General features: G+C 47.5%; 1 protein-coding gene across 2 annotated transcripts in view; it reads left to right on the top strand.

The window, feature by feature from the left end:
- Positions 1–19,089, top strand: part of LOC144944331 (catenin beta-1-like) — a 63,269-nt gene extending 44,180 nt beyond the window's left edge. For both annotated transcript variants that reach the window (XM_078872424.1, XM_078872414.1), the window contains 6 exons: positions 2,307–2,426; positions 3,480–3,630; positions 5,288–5,409; positions 10,526–10,643; positions 17,015–17,220; positions 18,259–19,089. In XM_078872424.1, the coding sequence (XP_078728550.1) occupies positions 2,307–2,426; positions 3,480–3,630; positions 5,288–5,409; positions 10,526–10,643; positions 17,015–17,205 (702 nt within the window). In that variant the 3' untranslated portion in view covers positions 17,206–17,220; positions 18,259–19,089. The remainder of the gene's footprint in view (positions 1–2,306; positions 2,427–3,479; positions 3,631–5,287; positions 5,410–10,525; positions 10,644–17,014; positions 17,221–18,258) is intronic.
- The last annotated feature ends 641 nt before the right edge of the window (positions 19,090–19,730 follow it).

Raw genomic sequence — 19,730 nt, 5'->3', positions numbered from 1 at the left:
ACGTCCGTCGCCCACCCTTTTGGCCTCGCCCCCCCCCGGCCCCCCCCTCCCTCCCGATACGTTCCATTCATTGGCCACCATAGTCTGATGAGCTCCCCCTAAGTTTGTACCCATCATCATTTTCGTTCTTTTGTCTATCATGTGTATTAGACCTCCCCTCCTCCTCTCTGCCCATTGTGTTGGCGGGTGCAGTGGCTGGCCGCTTGCGCACAATCGCTCCATTGTGTTGGCGTGTGCAGTAATTGGCCGCTTGCGCACAAGCGCTTCCACGTCCATCGCCCACCCTTTTGGCCTCGCCCCCCCTCCCTCCCGATACGTTCCTTTCATTGGCTACCATAGTCTGATGAGCTCCCCCCTCCCTCTCCCTCCCCCCTCAACTCGCTTTTAAGGGATTACATCTTGAATCATTGCCTCACTTGATACAGCTAATCTGGCTGTGACGGTCCCACCTGATGACGGAGACTTGTGTTGCCTCCGAAACGTCGTGATTTTTGTTTTTATTTTATTTTACTTTCTACGTGACTTTACCGAAAAAACCTAAGAAGGTGAGTTTGTTGTTGTTCACATATGCAGCGTGGTGGTTGAACACCATGCAGATGAAATGAAACAGTCTGGTAGACTTGAGTCCTCAACATAGGTGGAGGAATTGATGACTGAAGTTCACAACAACAGTAATCATGGTGGTACCAATAGAAAAGTTATGAGATGACTGCCGGTGGGTAAGTGGCTGGTATGAAGCAGTGAGTAATAGATCATCAGTCAATCTGACTTCACTACATTTAATTCCATCAAGTGCAGTGAGCTCGGAACTGGGTACTCCACTGCAGAAATGACAGCAGGATTTCAACTTTGGCAAAATTTGTACTTATATAGCAATTATGAGCTAAATAATTGCTTGGGTTATGCTGGGGCCTGCATTTGGCATCTTATCATTGTCAACTTGTGAGACGAAGACGTTTCCACTCAGAACTCTAGCAGAGCCGTGCATCACCCTGTCTTAGAGGATGGCTTCTGGAAGGCCATGCTACAAAAATTCACACACGGGGCGGTTGACCTAAACTATAGATGAAACTAAACTATCTTTTATTTTACCAGGTAAAACCCACTGAGCTATTAGCTATTTTTCAGGAGCGACCTGGCCACATATGATAGCTCAATGAAGTGGCTTATGTGGAAATTTATAGCAGCCAAATATTATAAACGCATGTTTTTAAATATGGAGGGATAAACCGGAGAACCTAGAAAAAAATCCACGCGACCACGGCGAGAACATGCAAACGCCAAATATACAGACGTCAGGGTCAGGATTGAACCCACTACCTCCTGCATATCAGGTGAGGGAGATAACATGCCCTTCTGTAACCGTGTCCGCAATATACAAAAAAAAAACGATTTAAGTCGTCATAGCTGGAAATAAGACTCATAAAGTGACAAGAAGTTAATTTTTGTTGTTTTTCTGCAATTATTGATCAACTGGCTACACTTCCGAGCTTGAGAGCCCGGGTTTTTGATATGTGGTAGCCTGGATTCAAACCCAGAATCTGTAATAGTTCTTTGCTCTGATGCGGCATTAGCCACTGAACCACCTAGCCACCTTGAGGCTGATGGCATTTTATCGACTGATAACTAACTGGGCAGCAGGGTGGCACAGTGGCATAATTTATGCGTGGCAGCAAGAAGTTCCAAATCCCGACTTCGTGCACTTTTTATGTGGAGATTGTATTCTCTCCCCCTGTTCTGCATGGGTTTGCCCTGGGTTCTCTGGTTCTGTCTCCTATCTGAAAAAGGCTAAAAACATACCATGTATGAAAAAAAATAGTCCCATAGACTTACAGTGTACCTGGGATTGGCCCAATATCTAGTTGGAAAAAGATTATCTGCAATTTACTCAATTGGGATTACACATCGCAACATTACCCCTACTGTGAAACTATTGCAGACTATGTTTCTGAAACATAGCGCTTTCCTTTGTGATATCCGTGCGTGATAATAATGGCACCAATGCCAAATGTACTACATTATAATAATAATAATAAAAGTTATTTCAGTTGTATTTTTTTTACGTAAAATTACACAGTATAAAAATATAATTGGTGTTCTTTAAGAACTGTACTTCGGCTCTTCTGCTCAGAAGCAGGGCCATATCCAAAAATATCCACTGTATGTCTGTTGAACTTCTTTTGTACCGTATGTAGCCAATCGTGTTAATCGGTGCGGGAATACATATTTGTCTGCTTGAAGGCAGTGTGAACGATGAATGTGATGGTGAGATGTTAAGGGAGCGTGACTACCCTGGTGCTCTACAGGATGGCATCCGCATGGAGGAGATCGTGGAGGGCTGCACAGGCGCCCTTCACATCCTGGCACGCGATGCCCACAATCGCACCGTCATCCGCGGACTGAACACCATCCCCCTCTTCGTGCAGGTTGAAGCAGCATTTACACATGACGCGTATCGCCCTCGTGTTGTCATACGTTAATCTATTTTTTATTCATATGTATATTGAGAGCGCCTTCACTTATGACGGCAGCACAATTCACATTGCAGGTCTCGCCACACAGCGTTCATCCCTGAGTGAATGATGGGGGGCGGGTACGTTTCCTCAGCTAGCATTGCTTTTTGTTCTCACTCGGAAGCACTGTTGAGATATTTGTAAAAAATGTTCCTCAGGACAAAGAGCACTAGAACGGATCAGCGTTCTGCGGGGTCGCGCTAAGCGAGGTCTGCCTCTATATGACGTGAAACTGTGTTGTAACTTGAAACACAGAGATTCCAGTCCAATTATTGTTAAACATATGAAGGTAAAATAGAATAAAAGAGAAACGTTTTTTATATTTCAAACGGTAAAATTACTGATAACAGTTATTCTAACTAATGTGCCATCTGCTTCCGAGTGTACGTTAACGATTCTGTGAAGTTATTTGCAATGGTTAGGCCTCTGTGTGCTGGTGTCACAGACGGTCTACGTTTAAAAAAAAAATACACTGCAAATTACTCAATTGCAATTATGCAAAGCAATGTTGAAAAGGAGCAGCTTTTCCAGCCATAACAAGCATAATCGTAAAAATAATACAAAATAAATTCATCAATGTGTTTGTTCTAACAATAGTATCACCATTGCATATGTGGAGCAGTAGGGCAGCGGTTGGCGTGCTGCGCTATGAACCCGGCTCACGATCAACACCAGTGACAATTATCTGAACCGGTCCTGGGATTCCGCTAGATCGACTCAGCCTCCGTTAGGTCGATGTGTAAACATCACCACAAGGGAGATAAAGGTGGCCGGGCGTGGTGCTGGCCACCCACCCTCTCTGCCGTGCCGGCCTTCATAGGTGCTACTCGCTTAACAGAACTAGCCCCAAAAGCCTGTTATAGGCTACACGGGGGATCTTTGTGTCTACCACCATTGCACTGGCGAGGTAAGTGCTTTGTCAAGGCTGTGCCCTGACCCCTGCCCCCCACGGCTCTGGCTCGGCAGCTTCTCTACTCCAACATCGAGAACGTGCAGCGCGTGGCGGCTGGCGTACTTTGTGAGCTGGCGCAGGAGAAGGAGGCGGCCGAGGCTGTTGAAGCGGAGGGCGCCACGGCGCCTCTCACCGAGCTGCTGCACTCGCGCAACGAAGGAGTGGGTGAGCCAGCCGGCGGTCCGCATGGCCCCTCCTTGACGAGCGTTGGCACCGTCAGGGAGGGACAGTGTCAAAGCTCTTCAGGCATCGTGGCAAGGAGCGCTCGGGTTTCATTTCTACCCCGGGTGCTTCTCTCCCTCTCTGGCTGTGTGGAGTGTGGAGTCTGCATTTATCCCATTGGAGTCTGTAAATTTATCCCATTGCAAAAAAAAAACCTGTAGTAAGTCCTCGCTTAGTGCGCCAGTGTTCACACGTGTTCAGCGAAAAACGCTTTCAATGAAAATTATTTCCCCATAAATAATGTAGTAACGATGAAGTTTAGCGAGATATGATGTACTACTACAGACAGGCAGTGAGATGGCGGGACAAATAAATGAGGGTACACTGCCACGTTACTGTATCATTCCACGTACTGTATCACTATACCACTTAGCTCAAGAAAGTAGTACGTCGTCGACCGTTAGAACGGTGTGCGTGTTCCGCGTTCGAAAGGTACGCGTTCCGCATTGTGCGAAAAGTGTTCCCGAATGCAAGAACTGCATGACCACGAAAACGCGCTACAGTGTGAACACTACACGGTTAGCGAGGACTTGCCGTATACAATAAGTGACGTTTTGGGCAATGCCTCTTCTTCATGGGACATGGCTCAGAGAGCTAGGAGTGGCTGACAGTTGGAGGCTGCACTTGACACCATTGTGTAGACCATGGGACCTTGATAATAGAAAATAGTATTTAAATATCCTTCCAGTTTTAACGTTTTTCTGAAATGTTTTTGGCATATTGCATCGATGGTAACCATGTTGCAGTGTGGTATCTTTATTTAAGAGAGATCCACTGTCTACTCAGTGACTCATTTGGTCACTGTCATCCCATGACTGATCTAATTAGTTGAGCAGTTATATCTATGGGACCTTTTTTGCTGGTATCAAGAAGATGAACAATAATAGTTTTTCCCTTGCTGGCAATAATACTGGAGGTGTTCAGATGACCAAACACCAAATCGACACCTATTGCAAGGCATGAAGTCTGCATTATAACCACACAAGCTTGTGGTAAAATATGAAAAAAACGAGCTATTAATGATAGCTTCATCACGCCTCTATATAAGGAACTAAATAGTAAGAATTCTCCACAAACCTGGCTGTCGCCTGATGAAGCTTGTTGTAATTACTGGCGAAACATCGTAATCGGTTTGTAAATGTTGTGGCTTGGCTCTCCAACACACCTGTGGTGCTGTACTTGTGATGAATTGGCATGTTCTGTTTACGTGACAACCCTTACTAGTTGGCTGTGTCGAGTGGTGGCGGGTTTTAACGACACATTTATATAATTACGCGATCTAACACAAAAACCTCTGATGGATGATATTGGTCGCGAAAGCCTACGTGTTAAACAGACCATTCTACAACATGGTTACCATCGATGCAATATGCCAAAAAATGTTTTAAAAAAACGTTAAACCTGGAAAGATATTTAAATACTATTTTATTATCAGGGCCCCATGGTCTACGCGATGATGTCAAGTGCAGCCTTCAACTTTTCTTTTTTTTTCAAAATCCAATGAGATTGCTGGGACAAGCAGACAGATGAATGGGCTGAATGGGAGGAGTCAGGCAATTGGCCGTGGGTACACCGGTTGTTTGTCTGCGTGCATTCACAGCAACGTACGCAGCGGCCGTGCTGTTCCGCATGTCGGAGGACAAGCCCCAGGACTTCAAGAAGCGGCTGTCGGTGGAGCTCACCCACTCGCTCTTCAGAGACGACCCAGCTGCTTGGAATGAGGTAGGTCGATGGGTCGCGTGTTGATGGGTCTCTAGTGGATTGGTCGCGTGCCGACAAGCCATATGTCAATAAGTCACGTATGTTCATCAGTTAAGATATTTTTGGGACTGATGCATCTCGGCGGTGGTGCGTTTGCTGCTCGGTGTTGCAGAGGTTCGCGGTTCGAATCCTGCAAGGTTGCCCCAGTTATCACTGCGGTGTCTGTGGCTTAACCGTAACATACTACGCACCGTCTGATCCTCGGTGGATGGTAAAGATCTCGTGACGTGATTCAAAGCGAGTAGGCCATCGTGTGCCGGAGTTGCCGTCAAAATTTGAAAAGCGACACCGCAAATTACTTTATTGGGATTACTCGCGGCAATCGTTACCCCCCACTGTGAAGCTCCTGATTACCTTTCGAAAAAAACACCCGTCACGATAGTCTGGCAATGTAAAAATGGCTCGAATACCATGCGTGTACTGTATATACGGGACCCTTTTTCCGGTATCAAAATTTTGAAAAAACGATCAGCTTTATCCTTTTCTTTGTATATACATATGTTGAATTTCTTTCACACCGTACGTAGCCAACCATGCTAATTGGAGGTGTAGGGGAAGGACAACTAAACACAAAAAGCAGTTCTAAAGAAAAGAGTTTTCAATCTAAAATGAGTTTTCAATTCCTTTACCCTTAACTGCTCAATCTGAGCTATTAATGTTTTAATACTTGCATTGCCTTTGTGCTGTTTGTCTTTTGGTGTTCTCTGGTCTAGCACCAGTGTAGTAAGACCGAATTAGGTGCACACACACGCAGCTTGGAGGCAACACTATTTATTAAACGGTAAATAATATAACGCTGTACATGAGGTGGTGACCACCTTCCTCAACTCACTAACACTCTGGAACGCGACACAGACTGGACCAGGCAGGCAACGGCCTGCCTGGCCCAGGACGACGACTCGGGACTTGACGACCGATGATGTCTTCACTTCGGAGTACAGTACAACAGCCTCGCTCTGCGTTCACACCACGCTTATATCTGGTTTGGCGTGGCTGGCTCCGCCCCGGCGTGGCTGGCTCTCTTCAGGCCACGCCTCCCTTCCCAGGACACGCCTCACTTCCCCCACCTCTGGGAAGGTCCGGATCCCTCCACCACGTGACCCCCCAGGCACCCCCTTGGGGCCCCCAGCCTTCGTACAGGCCGACACAGTAGTGACCATTCTATGTCACTACATCACCCCCCCCTGTATAAACACACAGCCGTCCCCGGCTGTAACACAACTGTGAAAAATCGAAAAGGTGTGCCTCCGAACCAGCAACATGAATAAATGACCGGCGACCGATAAGAAATACAATCACGTAATATATACAGAATCGACGAGGGTAAAAGGGAACCGCATAGAAAACGGGGAATAAACAACAAATATACATGAAAACTGGCTAACCCACTTACGCTCCAGCACAGCCCCCCCCCCCCGTTAGAATCACGCATGCAATGACAGTCACCCGTTAGCACCCCCCCGCCTTTCCGACGTGGCGTCACAACCAGTAGCACGCGTCGGCCATATCGGGGGGGGAATTTCCATGTTACCACCCCACCGCCTTTCCGACGCGGCGTCACAACCAGTAGCACACGTCGGCCATATCGGGGGGGGGAATTTCCATGTTACCACCCCACCGCCTTTCCGACGCGGCGTCACAACCAGCAGCACGCGTCGGCCATATCGGTGGGATTTTAACCCAGTCTCTCTCCAAGACTCGCATCGCAGCATATAGCTGTACCGACCGAGCTGAGACGACCCAGTCTCTCACTCACTGCACAACATGCACCCTAACAACTGAGGGATACAGTCTCAACGTAACAGGACAACTCCACCTGAACCTTACAAATCTCCAGCCCACTGTTTCAACGCGCCTCGGAGGGTCTCAACCTCCGAGCCGTCAGGTCAAGCTGTCAGCCATAGCATGACGGGACCACACTCCCCGAGCCATGTGAGCGCACAGCCCACAAGGCTAGACAAGCCACAGAGTGTCTCGATCTCCGGGCTGTCAGGTCAAGCCATCAGACACAGCATGACGGGACCACACTCCCCGAGCCATGTGAGCGCACAGCCCACTAGGCTAGACAAGCCACGGAGTGTCTCGATCTCCGGGCTGTCAGGTCAAGCCGTCAGCCATTGCATGACGGGACCACACTCTCCAAGCCATGTGAGCGCACAGCCCACTAGGCTAGACATGCCACGGAGTGTTTCAATCTCCGGGCTGTCAGGTCAAGCCGTCAGCCATTGCATGACGGGACCACACTCTCCGAGCCCTGTGAGCGCACAGCCCACTAGGCTAGTCATACCACGGAGTGTTTCAATCTCCGGGCTGTCAGGTCAAGCCGTCAGCCATAGCATGACGGGACCACACTCTCCGAGCCATGTGAGCGCACAGCCCACTAGGCTAGACATGCCACGGAGCGTTTCAATCTCCGGGCTGTCAGGTCAAGCCGTCAGCCATTGCATGACGGGACCACACTCTCCGAGCCCTGTGAGCGCACAGCCCGCTAGGCTAGACATACCACGGAGTGTTTCAATCTCCGGGCTGTCAGGTCAAGCCGTCAGCCATAGCATGACGGGACCACAACGTTCATGTTAGACACGCAACACTCACTGGGCCATCCTGGTCAGGACCTGCGCCCCAAGATAGGTGACAGCCAGCAGCACAATTCCAAATCCCTGGCAGCATGTCACCATCGCAATTTAACACCATCACAACACATACAATTTGAATTATGATCCCCCACAGAACTGATCCAATGCCGAACAGGTACGCACAATTTGTGACGATCCCGAATATTCAATGGTCACAACAATACACCTCACATCCCGTATCCGTACACATCATCTCCGAGACTCGCATTGCAGCATGCAGCTGTACCAACCGAGTGGAGAGAGCAACGCAATTTGACGGCAATTAACGGAAACGCACCCCCAATCCACGTAGAACACAAGGAGCATTCCCGCACAAAAGACATCATCTGTGCAACAACGGACAGGAACCAACCAGTGAGTTTGAAACAAACCGAACCTGTCATTTCAAAATCCCCTTCAACATTAACCATGGGACTCAGGGCATTCGAATATTGAGAGCAAAAAAAAACTAGACACAAACGTCCAAAATCGCCGAATTGATTAATACAGTATATGCAGTATACGAAGTTCTTACAGTCAATCATTTGGCGCAATGCTCCATCCAGTCCCCACATATAAACAACAACAATCCTAGACAACCGCAACAACAAACCAATCCTAAACCCCTACGCCAAGCATCAAAAACGCCACACAGCAACACACCACAACACCAAGCACCCAACTAACATCCCTATGAATAGCAAACCAAAAGCCCTAAGCCAACCTCTTCCTGGCCACAACATCACAACAACAATATAACACCAAATAACACTCGCAAAGCCAAAATGCAAAAAGAACAGAGGGAAAAACCGTCCGCGAGGAACACAAAACCGGAGAGTCAAACTGAAAAAGTCCCTCCCAGCAGTGTCTCCAACGTTGAAACCCTCTCTTCAATCACGGGCCCCTCTCGCTCTCACCACCGATGCCCTCCCCCGCTCTTCTTACTTCAATGTGGGGAGGGAGGCCCGTAATCACAGGGCTGCAGCGGCGCGCCGCCAGGCCGGCGCAGCACCCAAAGCGCAAAAGGCGGGAACGCCGCCACCGCGAAACCACTGCCGCGGTGAAAATGGCGGGAACGCGGCTGTGGGAAGTGCGGGAACGCCAACACGTTGAAATGGCGGGAACGCCGCCGCCGCGGGAACGCTGGCACGTAAAAAAAATGGCGGGAACGGCGGCACGTTGAAATGGCGGGAACGCCGGCACGTTGCAAATGGCGGGAACGCCGGCGCTGTGAAACTGGCGGGAACGCCGCCGCAGTGAAATGGCAGGAACGCCGGCACCGCCGAAACGGCGCGAACGCCACAGCTGCGTCATCTTGCAATTTCGCCATCACTCACCAACACCCGGCCACTCCCTTGCCACCAGCAGCTGGTCGAGTTGACGAGCGACGTCGCTCCAACTCGCCGTCGATGGCGACCAGCCCGGGCCCGCAGCCTCCTCCCATGCAGGCTGCAGTTGCCCATCCCCCGGGGCACATCACCGGGGCCCCGGACTCCGGGGTCGTCGCAGGGAGAGGCCAGGTGCAACCCACACCGTCCATCCGCACCTCCGGTTGGGTCTTGCACTTCGCTGCCAGCTTTTACACCATGGCAGCGAAGGGTACAGCTTCTTCAAATTAATCAGCGAAAGTTCGATGACCACTTCTACACCAAATGTAGTAAGACCGAATTAGGTGCACACACACGCAGCTTGGAGGCAACACTATTTATTAAACGGTAAATAATATAACGCTGTACATGAGGTGGTGACCACCTTCCTCAACTCACTAACACTCTGGAACGCGACACAGACTGGACCAGGCAGGCAACGGCCTGCCTGGCCCAGGACGACGACTCGGGACTTGACGACCGATGATGTCTTCACTTCGGAGTACAGTACAACAGCCTCGCTCTGCGTTCACACCACGCTTATATCTGGTTTGGCGTGGCTGGCTCCGCCCCGGCGTGGCTGGCTCTCTTCAGGCCACGCCTCCCTTCCCAGGACACGCCTCACTTCCCCCACCTCTGGGAAGGTCCGGATCCCTCCACCACGTGACCCCCCAGGCACCCCCTTGGGGCCCCCAGCCTTCGTACAGGCCGACACAGTAGTGACCATTCTATGTCACTACACCAGTAAGACAATGCCATAAAGAAGGCTGTCTGGTGTAGGCTAATCTGTTTTAAGGACAATGCATACAATATCAAAGCATATTTGTTTGCATTGTCCTTGTATGGTTTTCCTTTTTTACTTTCTCTGGTCTAACACTAGCGAGGCAAGACCATAATGGAGGATGGTGCTCTGGTTAAGTTTCAAGGACAATGCGTATATTTTAATCAAAGCATGCAGACCTGATGCCTTGCAATAGGTGTCTATTTGGTGTTTGAACATCTTTAACACTAAACGTACTAAATTATGATAATCATGATGATGAGAGGATGGTGACGGCTGACTGGTGTGTGTGGGTGGTGACCGTGGTGCCGCAGGGTGGTGTGATGGGAGGAGACGTGATGCACCCGGTGGATGCCGGCGGGTACCACCAGAGTGACATGTATGGGAGCCACGGCAGCCTGCTGCAACCGGGCGGCCCCATGCAGCATTCAGGTGCCTGGACCCCAAAACCACTCGGCCACTACAGCACGGGGGCGGGAGGGTGGTGGCAGGGTTGCGGCAGCGCCGCATGGTGGTAACGCTTTCTTGCCTCGCAGCAAGAATGGCCTGGGCTTAATTCCCATTTCGGGCACAAATGCGTATGTTCTCGCCCAGTTATGCAGAGTGCATGTGAAAGAGAGTGCATGTGAGTGGGGTGGGTAGGGGAAGCCATAGTGGAGTGGTTAGCGTGCTGCGCTATGAACCCAGCGATGCAAAATTGATTCCCGCTCACAGTAAACACCGGTGATGATTACACTGTGTAACAATTTATTTTTGTTCCTGGGTAATAAGTGTTATTTCCTAATTTATTATGCCTCCAAAATAAAGAAACTGGCTATTATTCCCCGAACACACTTTGCTTTTATGACGATAGTGATATTTTGAAATGTACCGATTTTCATTCATTCCAGATAGATTGTGCTGAGTAAACTTAGAGTAACTTCTAGAACATTCTAGAACTTTCCCGTAATATAAATAGTAGTATAAATACAGGGACCTTAAGCTCACGAGTTCAGTTTAGTTCCAGCTGCCTAAGTGGATCCATATCTGCATTTTTCTGAGATGGCATCAAGAGGCTGCAAGCATCCGGCAGATGCATTTTTCTATGTCTGCGTTAAATATATCAAATCAAGAGTGAAAAAGTACTGTGGAAGCATCTGCTAAAATGTGTGAGGCCTACAAGACATATTTCGGCATGCCGGTCGGGGATCAAGACAAACCCTGGGCACCTCATTTCACCTGCGAGCAATGCAAAAAACTCTGGAAGGTAAGATTGTTGTATGTGTCGGGTTATGAAATTTTGATGAAAATAATAAAAATTAATAATTTTCCGAAAAACGCGCAAATCGCATTAATTATGTTAATGTGTGTATTAACATGCATAAATTATGATGGTGTGAGTAATTGTATGCATAAATTATGATAATGCGTGTAATGATATGCATAAATTATGATAATCGCTGAGATAATCGTAGTAATTTATGCGGATGCTTGCGATGATGTTAATGTGAGCAGTTGTGATAATTAGGCTCAGCTTCGTTTATCCAGAGTTATGTCAATCAGGATAACACGATGATCATTGATTAAACGTTTACCGATTATCCTAGTGTGTGTTATGATATTTAGGTCTCCATTTTCATATCTCATCACAGGATACAGTTATCAAGAATAAGATAGTTTTGCATGGACTTGGAAAGAAGCACTCGAACAGTTGGTGTTAAGCAATTTTATTCTAACAAGCATGTGACATTCTATCATGCAGGTCAAACATGCGTCAATAATTCATGAATAACCAAACTCTTATGCATTTGCGATACTATGCATTCGATTAATATGAATAACTAAAATCCTTATGCAATTACGAGACTATGCATTTGACTAAAATGAATGAATAAACACTTATGCATTTGCGAGAACAACTCAAAACTCTTATGCATTTAACGAACTGAATGACTAAAACCCTCCTAACAACCAGGCATCTCATTAGTTCGTTTTGGTATCGATCACAATCGGCGACTGGCCGAGTTTGAAACCAAGCATGACACACTTCATTTTGCGGTAATAAAAAGCACTTATTGTATCCCAGAGGCGAAAGTATATGTCAATAGATTCGTCGGCAAGTATAAGATCCTTTAAAACGGAATGTTTGATATAATGGTGGGGGAGGGCGTGTGTGTGTGTGGCGAGCGGATCTGGCTCTGTTTTAATTAATTCTTCGGCGAGATTCTCTGACAAAGAAAACTGGTTTGACAAGATTTTCTCTCTTTGTGCACGGTCGATTCGTAATGAGGATTTCGTGAGGTTGAGTTTGCCTCGACGAGTCTATTGATCGCCTATGTGATGAGCGGAATGAGGGAAAGGCACGGAAAACAACCTCACTCTTATAACCGACGGACTCTTAATCACTCGATGGGCCACGATTCCTCATGGCCAGCTAATGGTTCATGTGGTTGATAATCAGTCTTCTGATAATTGACTAGGGTTGATACGATGGTAAGGGTGAACTAGATAGGATAGTCTCACAGGTGAGTGGGGCGTCGATGCGTGCGTGTGTGTGGGTCTATTGGTGGGGGAAGTTGTGGGTACGAACGACTTTCGGAGAAGGGCCCTCCTTGTCGCGGTTGCGGTGATCAGCTGCTGCAGACTCCGCCCTCGGCTGACCCCGTACGATGATTGTCGGCGCGGCCGCGCTCGTTTGCGTGGTCAGGCGATGCACCTCGGCGTGGCGACACGGCACGGGAGCTGGGCTCGTACACTCGTGTGCGGCAGGCGATGCACCTCGGCGTGGTGACACGGCAAGGGAGCTGGGCTCGTACACTCGTGTGCGGCAGGCGATGCACCTCGGCGTGGTGACACGGCAAGGGGGTTGAGTCTCGTGTACTCGTTTGGGTCAGGCGATGCGCCTCGGCACCCCGCGAACCTCGTCCTTCTGGATGACGAAAAGCTTCTTCGTTGGCGGCGACGAGAAGAGTTGGAGCCGAAGCCCTGGAGATCTGTGATGGGGCCAGAGGCCCTGACGATCTGTCTTGAATGGATTTTCCTTCGGTTTATATTGAGAAAATCCACTCCGTTTCCCGAGTTGTTCAAAGTCTGTCATAAAACCTTCCTGTGGGTGGGACCATCTGCATCCGTGTGTGTGTGTGTCGTGTGCGTGTCCGTCCGTGTGTTTATTAGCTTTGAAGACACAGCTGTGTGTCGTTCTGGAAGGGGGGGGGTGGGGGCCTCGTGACGGCGCCACCGGAGTTATCCATTAGTCAGACCGATGATTCGCGTCGAGTTATATATATATAAAAGAAATATTCGAATCCATGTTTTGTTACTGAATAATATTTGTCGCGAAAACCTACGCGTTAAGCGAGCTTAATTATTCCCTCCCTTGCTCGGGATCATATCTTTTGTCTCACACAGCTTAAGTTGTTTTGGTTTGGAAGTTGAAATGCGACTTATTTCCATTATGCCCCAGTTATGCCGAAACCGTGTTCCCGATGTTTCATCGTGACCCGATCTCTCATGGAAATGTTATTTCCTTGCGTGTGCAATTTTTGCTGTCCGTGTTGTGGGAAGACAAAGACGGTTGTTTCCACGGTGGAAGCACCCGGTGCATGCGCTTATTTATTTATTTCCGAGAGCGTGTTAATTTCCTCGCTTTTGTGCCTGCGTGTGGAGATCCTCTCGGAAAGACAAAGACGGTCGTGTTGCTCGCTTCCCATGGGTGTTGTGTTTGGTTAATTTTGAGAGCCTTATCCGCCCTTGATTCCTCTTCTTCTTTAATTCCGTACTTATTATTTGACTTCTTGTGATTATTTAATCTGCTATCCCGGCTAGGAATTTTGTTTTGGACCCCCAAGTCATAATTATTCTTTGGTGCTTCGGCCCGGCCGCGTAGGAATTATTTAAGGTAAATAATGTCCGTATTTAATTAACAATTGATGAATCGCGACTCTGGTTTTCAATTGGAGTGAGGATGGATACTGTTTGCTTAATATTCATGGCTAAGTTGGTACTTGTGCATCTAACATGGTTCAAAGACCCATATGTGCTTTTTTTATCGTCAATGTTGTTTCCTTTGTTAAGAATATAATTATATATTCCTCCGTGGTGCCCGGCCCTGCACGGCTTTTTTTTCGAGAGGGTGTCATTCCAACCCCCCGCCTGCCATTCCCCCCTCCCTTGTACCTCCTGTGTGAAATTCGGGGAGTTTTTATGATCTTGATTACCCTTCTTTCATGCCCTCTTTCCTTTGAAATGAGGTGTGCGCACATCTGTGGGAGTGTGGGGGCGTGTCCGTTCTCACGTTGCCCCGTGTCTATTAAAAACGATATTTTATATGTTGGCAGAATAATTCAAAAAAAAAAATATTAACAAATAATATTTAAAAAAAATAAAAAGGGGGCGTATACACAACAAGATGGACAATTGTTTCTCGGAATTTTATGTTATAAAATTTGTTAAAAATTTTTAAATAGTAAAAGTTTATAATTTTAAAATGTTTTACAATTTTCAATGTTATTGAAGAAATATATCATTAAAAAATGTTGTGAGAATCTCTTACACATTAGTGATGGGTGAAATAAATGTATTTTTGTCGGATGGCACAGAGGGGAAAAGAGAGCCATGAAGTTCGCTATCCCAATAATTTGGCGGGAACCCACTGACCACTCAAGCAACTGCTGCTTCTGCATGGTGGACCCTTCCAAACGTCAGACTTGCAAGAATGCACCTGCTATCACGTATCCGGACCTTCCTTCATCGCCCAGGTGCCACACTGCCATGAGCTCCCCGTATCCACTCCTCCGGAGAGAGAGAAGAGAGCAGCCGTCTTTCGAAGAGAGCAGCAAGTCAGAGAGCAAGGAAGATGTAGATCCAGATGACAATTTCAGAGGTGGAGCTGAGGAGAGAAACCCATACTACCCAAGTCAACGACTTGATCGGAGTGACTTGGTCTCACCAAGTCCAATGCTGAGCTTTTGACGTCTTGGCTCAAGCAGTGGAACTTGTTGGATGAAAGTGTGCAAGTCACAGATCAGAGGAAGCGTCACCAACCTTTTTGCAGCTTCTTCACCCGTCAAGATGGGCTCTGCTTCTGCCACAATGTGACCAGTCGATTCGAGGCAATCGGAATCGCCTGTAACTAGAATGAGTGGCACCTCTTGACAGTTCATCCAGGAGCCTCAAAGCCGTGCTGCTCCATAATGGTAACAAGTACCCGTCTCCTCCCCTGGCTCACTTGTTGCACCTCAGAGGATTACAACAGCATCAAGACCTTGATGGACGCCTTGAAGTATGATGAGTACGGCTCGGAGGTCATCGGAGACTTCAAAATGGTGGCATTCCTGATGGTCTCCAAGGCGGTTTTACCAAGTTTCCTTGCTATCTTTGCCTTTGGGACAGCAGGGACACCAAGGCGCACTACCACAGGCGGGACTGGCCACAGCAGACCGAGTTCTCTGTGGGAAGGAACAACGTCAAGTGGGAGCCACTGGTGGACCCCCGGAAGGTGCTGATGCCACCACTGCACATCAAATTGGGCCTTGTGAAACAATTTGTCAGAGCTGTAGATAAGGAGTCGGCAGCCGTCAAGTACCTTCAAGACTTCTTCCCTAAGCTGTCTGAGGCAAATATCAAAGCTGGTGTCTTCGTCGGACCACAGATAAAGAAGATCCTGGAGTGCAATGAATTCCCCAAGAAGCTCACTAGTAAGGATAAAGCAGCTTGGAACAGCTTTGTCGCAGTGGTTTGTGGCTTCCTGGGAAATCACAAGGTGGAACTAGTTGAGACTGGTGAAGAACTACGGCACAATGGGCTGTTGGATGTTCCTCAAAATCCATATCCTTGCTCATCTTGTTAAATTCCAGGAGAACATGGGAGCGTACTCGGAGGAGCAAGGCGAGCGCTTCCACCAGGATATACTGGACTTTAAACGCCGCTACCATGGACAGTATAACGAGAACATGATGCGAGACTACATTTGGGGGCTGATTCGTGAAAGTGATTTACAGTATAATCATAAATCTCGAAAAACTACTTCTAAATCTTTAGTAGCCATCTTTGTATTACTTGATAAATGCATGTTAATTTTGATTAATGTTGTTTTTTTCTGACTTTATGTGAACGAAAAGACACAAATACTTATTAAGCATAAACAATTCCGAAATAACACTTACTACCCAGGAACAAAAATTGTGTTAAATAGTGTTATCTGTACTGGTTCTGGGCCTCCCTTAGGTCGACACACCCCCCCCCCCCCCCAAAATGAGTACCTGGTGCGGTGTGTAAACATCGCCACTCGGGAGACAAAGGCGGCCAGGTATGGTGGTGGCCACCCAGTCGCCCCGTGTGCCGTGGTGGCCTTTATAGGTGCTTGCTAACAGCACTTGCCCCAACAGTCTGTTAAGGATATATGGGGGAATCTTTGTTTTGTGTGAGAGTTTGTATGTTGTCTCTCCCCCTATTCTGCATGGGGTTTTCCCATGTTCTCCACTTTACACCCATAGCTAAAAAAACACATAAAGCAACATCATCCCATGCTGTAAAAAGTTGGCGGGACCCTCCTGAGATATGAGTCTTGACACTCAGTGAGGCTTTCTTGTTTAAACAGGCTAAATGGAATGTTAAAAGTGGGATGCATCACACACTTTGGACATCTGTGAACTACCGGATATCTGAAAAAGAGCTTTATAGCTAATCAGATTATTCCAGGATAAATTATTCGAATTCTATAATTGGATTAATTAATTAATTAAACTTGTGGATTGCAATATTGAATACAATTCCTGTGCAGGTGTTCAGTGTGGACTGTTGCCTATGGCGCTCTGCACATGCAGGCTACCCTGGAGAGCCAATGGGCATGGAGCCCATGCTGGATCATGAGCTGGAAGGGCCTCACAGAAGCCAGGACTTCCCGGACGGGATGGGAGACCTATCCCACCAGGACCTGCCCCGCCAGGATATGAACGGGCTGCCGCCGCACCCCGGCGAGAACGGCCACATGGCCTGGTTTGACTCCGACCTCTAGGCTCCCCCCCGACAGGTGCGCACCGTGAGGCGGCTCAGTCGAGGTTGTGGCTGAGTCAGATTACATACGGGGACCGTTATGATGAGGCCTAATGTGTGTGGGGGCGGTGAGTGGCTGAGTTGTAGTGCACATTCACCGCTTGTTGCAGAGGTTCGCGGTTTACATCTAGCAGGCCATCCTGGTTAATACCGTGATGTGTAGAGCAAATGCTTCCCTCTCGCCAGTTTAGCTATCGCGGTTTTTTGCTTTCGCGCCAAATTAATGGAGGTACAGTTCGCTGATCATGCCCGTGGTTCCACCATTCGCGGTTGACAGCGAGATTTCTGTTCGCGTCGTAACTGCGCTACTCTTGATGATGCTGCCACGGAAGAACACGCAGTGCCGTCTTGTCTCCATCTTGTCTTCCAAGCGGCGGGGTCCCAGGTCACACGCGGTGTTCCCAGACTCCAGTGAGGATCAGCCACACGCAATTTTTCTTCCTGTAATTTACAATACTCTACGTAATTTTTTTCTATACATTTACCATAGAAAATATTAATCAAATTTTACATTCAAAATACTTACTGTTTAATGTTTGGGTTGATGTTGAGTAACGTAAAACAAAAGGAGGGGTGGGTGTCATATTACAAACCGTGAATCAAACCCTGTTACCCATTTGATTTGAGTGTGCGGATTGCGGATTTGCCAATTGTGGCTTTTATCAAGTCCATAACTGCCGCGATGGGCAAGGGATCAGTCTATTAACCATAAAGTACGTGCCAACTGCTTCAGAGCGGACATTGAAGATCCCATGCTGTAATTCTAAACGAGTAGTTGTATGCTGTCTTGGTCCAAATTGCTAAACTTGAAAAATTACACTGCAAATTTACTCCATTGGGATTACACACACAGCAACATAGCCATAGATTGTGAACGTTTGGCAGGACACTCCTGAAAAAAGTCTTGACTCATTGAGGCTTTCCTGGGTAAACAAGCATCATGAAAATGTCACCTTTGGGCGTTTGACCTTCCTGCTTGGCCTGACGGTCCGCTGCTTGTGCTGTCCTTCTGCAGGTGTACCAGTGGCTGAAGGCTGAGGGACCAGCCAGGCAGATGGATTCAAAGAAAGTGCCTGATGCGTCCTACTTTTAACCCATTTCCTACATATTTGTAAAATCAAGCGTATTGGCAAAGTTATTCTCTTCATGGTGTGCAGGAAATTAATCGGAAACATCTAATTCTCCTGGCCAGGACATCAGTTTGTCCGGGAGCAGCACGCCCGGCTCTTAGGTTTTTGAGCACAAATCAAGTTTATTATTCCCGTGCAGTGATAATCATGGCAAGCGTAGCTTGGATCTCGGTGAGTGTATTTGGGGTAATCTTTAAACGGTTAATGAAATGCCATCACACTCGGACTGATGCGCTTGGGGTCAGTGTTTGCGGTCTGCTCGTTCTTGACGTCTGTGCACGTAGTGAGTAGCGTGGTGATGCATCAGCAGCGCTCGGGTACATGTACAGTAGGCCATAGTGGTGTCGCAACACGCGTAGTTTTAGCATTACATATTCCACGTGTGATGAGGCAGTGTATTGTGGTGATGGTAACAAACGGTTTTAGGAAATTCACGTTAATTTGTGGTCCATTTAACGGTACCTAGTATTTGGTGCAGGAACCTACTGAAGTTGAACGTCTGTTTTAACACGATGGTAAAAATCTATTCTTGAAGGTTTTTAATTGCGCGCCAAGCAGTGTTGGCTTCAAAAGTTGCATGCAGTGTTGGATTGGCGTTGGTGAGGCTGGCTAATGCTCTAAGCTTCCCCATTGGTGGTCGTCAGGGATGTATTCACTGTGTTTGTGCATGGCTTTAAATGCTTTCCCCCCCCCAAATAAAATGGTTTTTAATCATCGATTTCAACCATCTCGTTGTTGATGACCACGGAAAACATTAACAGTGCGGAGTTCAGGAGAAAAGTCATGTTCACAAGTGCAGATCTAGGTTTAATGGCAGCATTAACATTGCAAAAAAAAAATTCAGTCCACATACAGAATACTGGACAGCTATGCTCTGGCCCATTTCCTTCGTGTTATTAAATTCAACACGTGTGCATTTGTCACCGTGTAAGCCCTTAAAGAGCAACTTAAGTTAAAGATAAATGTTGACCTCGTATGATTTCAACGTTTACCCACAACCCAGCAACTGCTTTACTTACGGAGATAAACTTTAAAGACTGCCTATGGTTACAAACATTTAAGTATTTATACAAGTTGCACCACAAATTCAAAGCATCCTGTAAATGGGTCATTTTCGGGATTTTTTTGGGTAAAAGCCAATGGGTTCATAAAAATATTTGGGGGTTATGCAAAGTTGCTGTTGTGTGCAATCCCAATTGAGTCATTTTTCACGATTGGGATATTTAGTCAATACCAGTTACACTGCGTGTTGTGTTAGCTATGGGATGAAACTGCAGAACCAGAGGAAACCCATGCAGAACAGGAGGAGAGAGGACATACAAGCTCCGCACGGTACCCGAGTTGGAAATCGAACCTA

Source organism: Lampetra fluviatilis, chromosome 2 (assembly GCF_964198595.1).
Source record: "Lampetra fluviatilis chromosome 2, kcLamFluv1.1, whole genome shotgun sequence".
Classification (NCBI taxonomy): domain Eukaryota; kingdom Metazoa; phylum Chordata; class Hyperoartia; order Petromyzontiformes; family Petromyzontidae; genus Lampetra; species Lampetra fluviatilis.
This window is presented reverse-complemented; position numbering and strand designations above follow the sequence as displayed.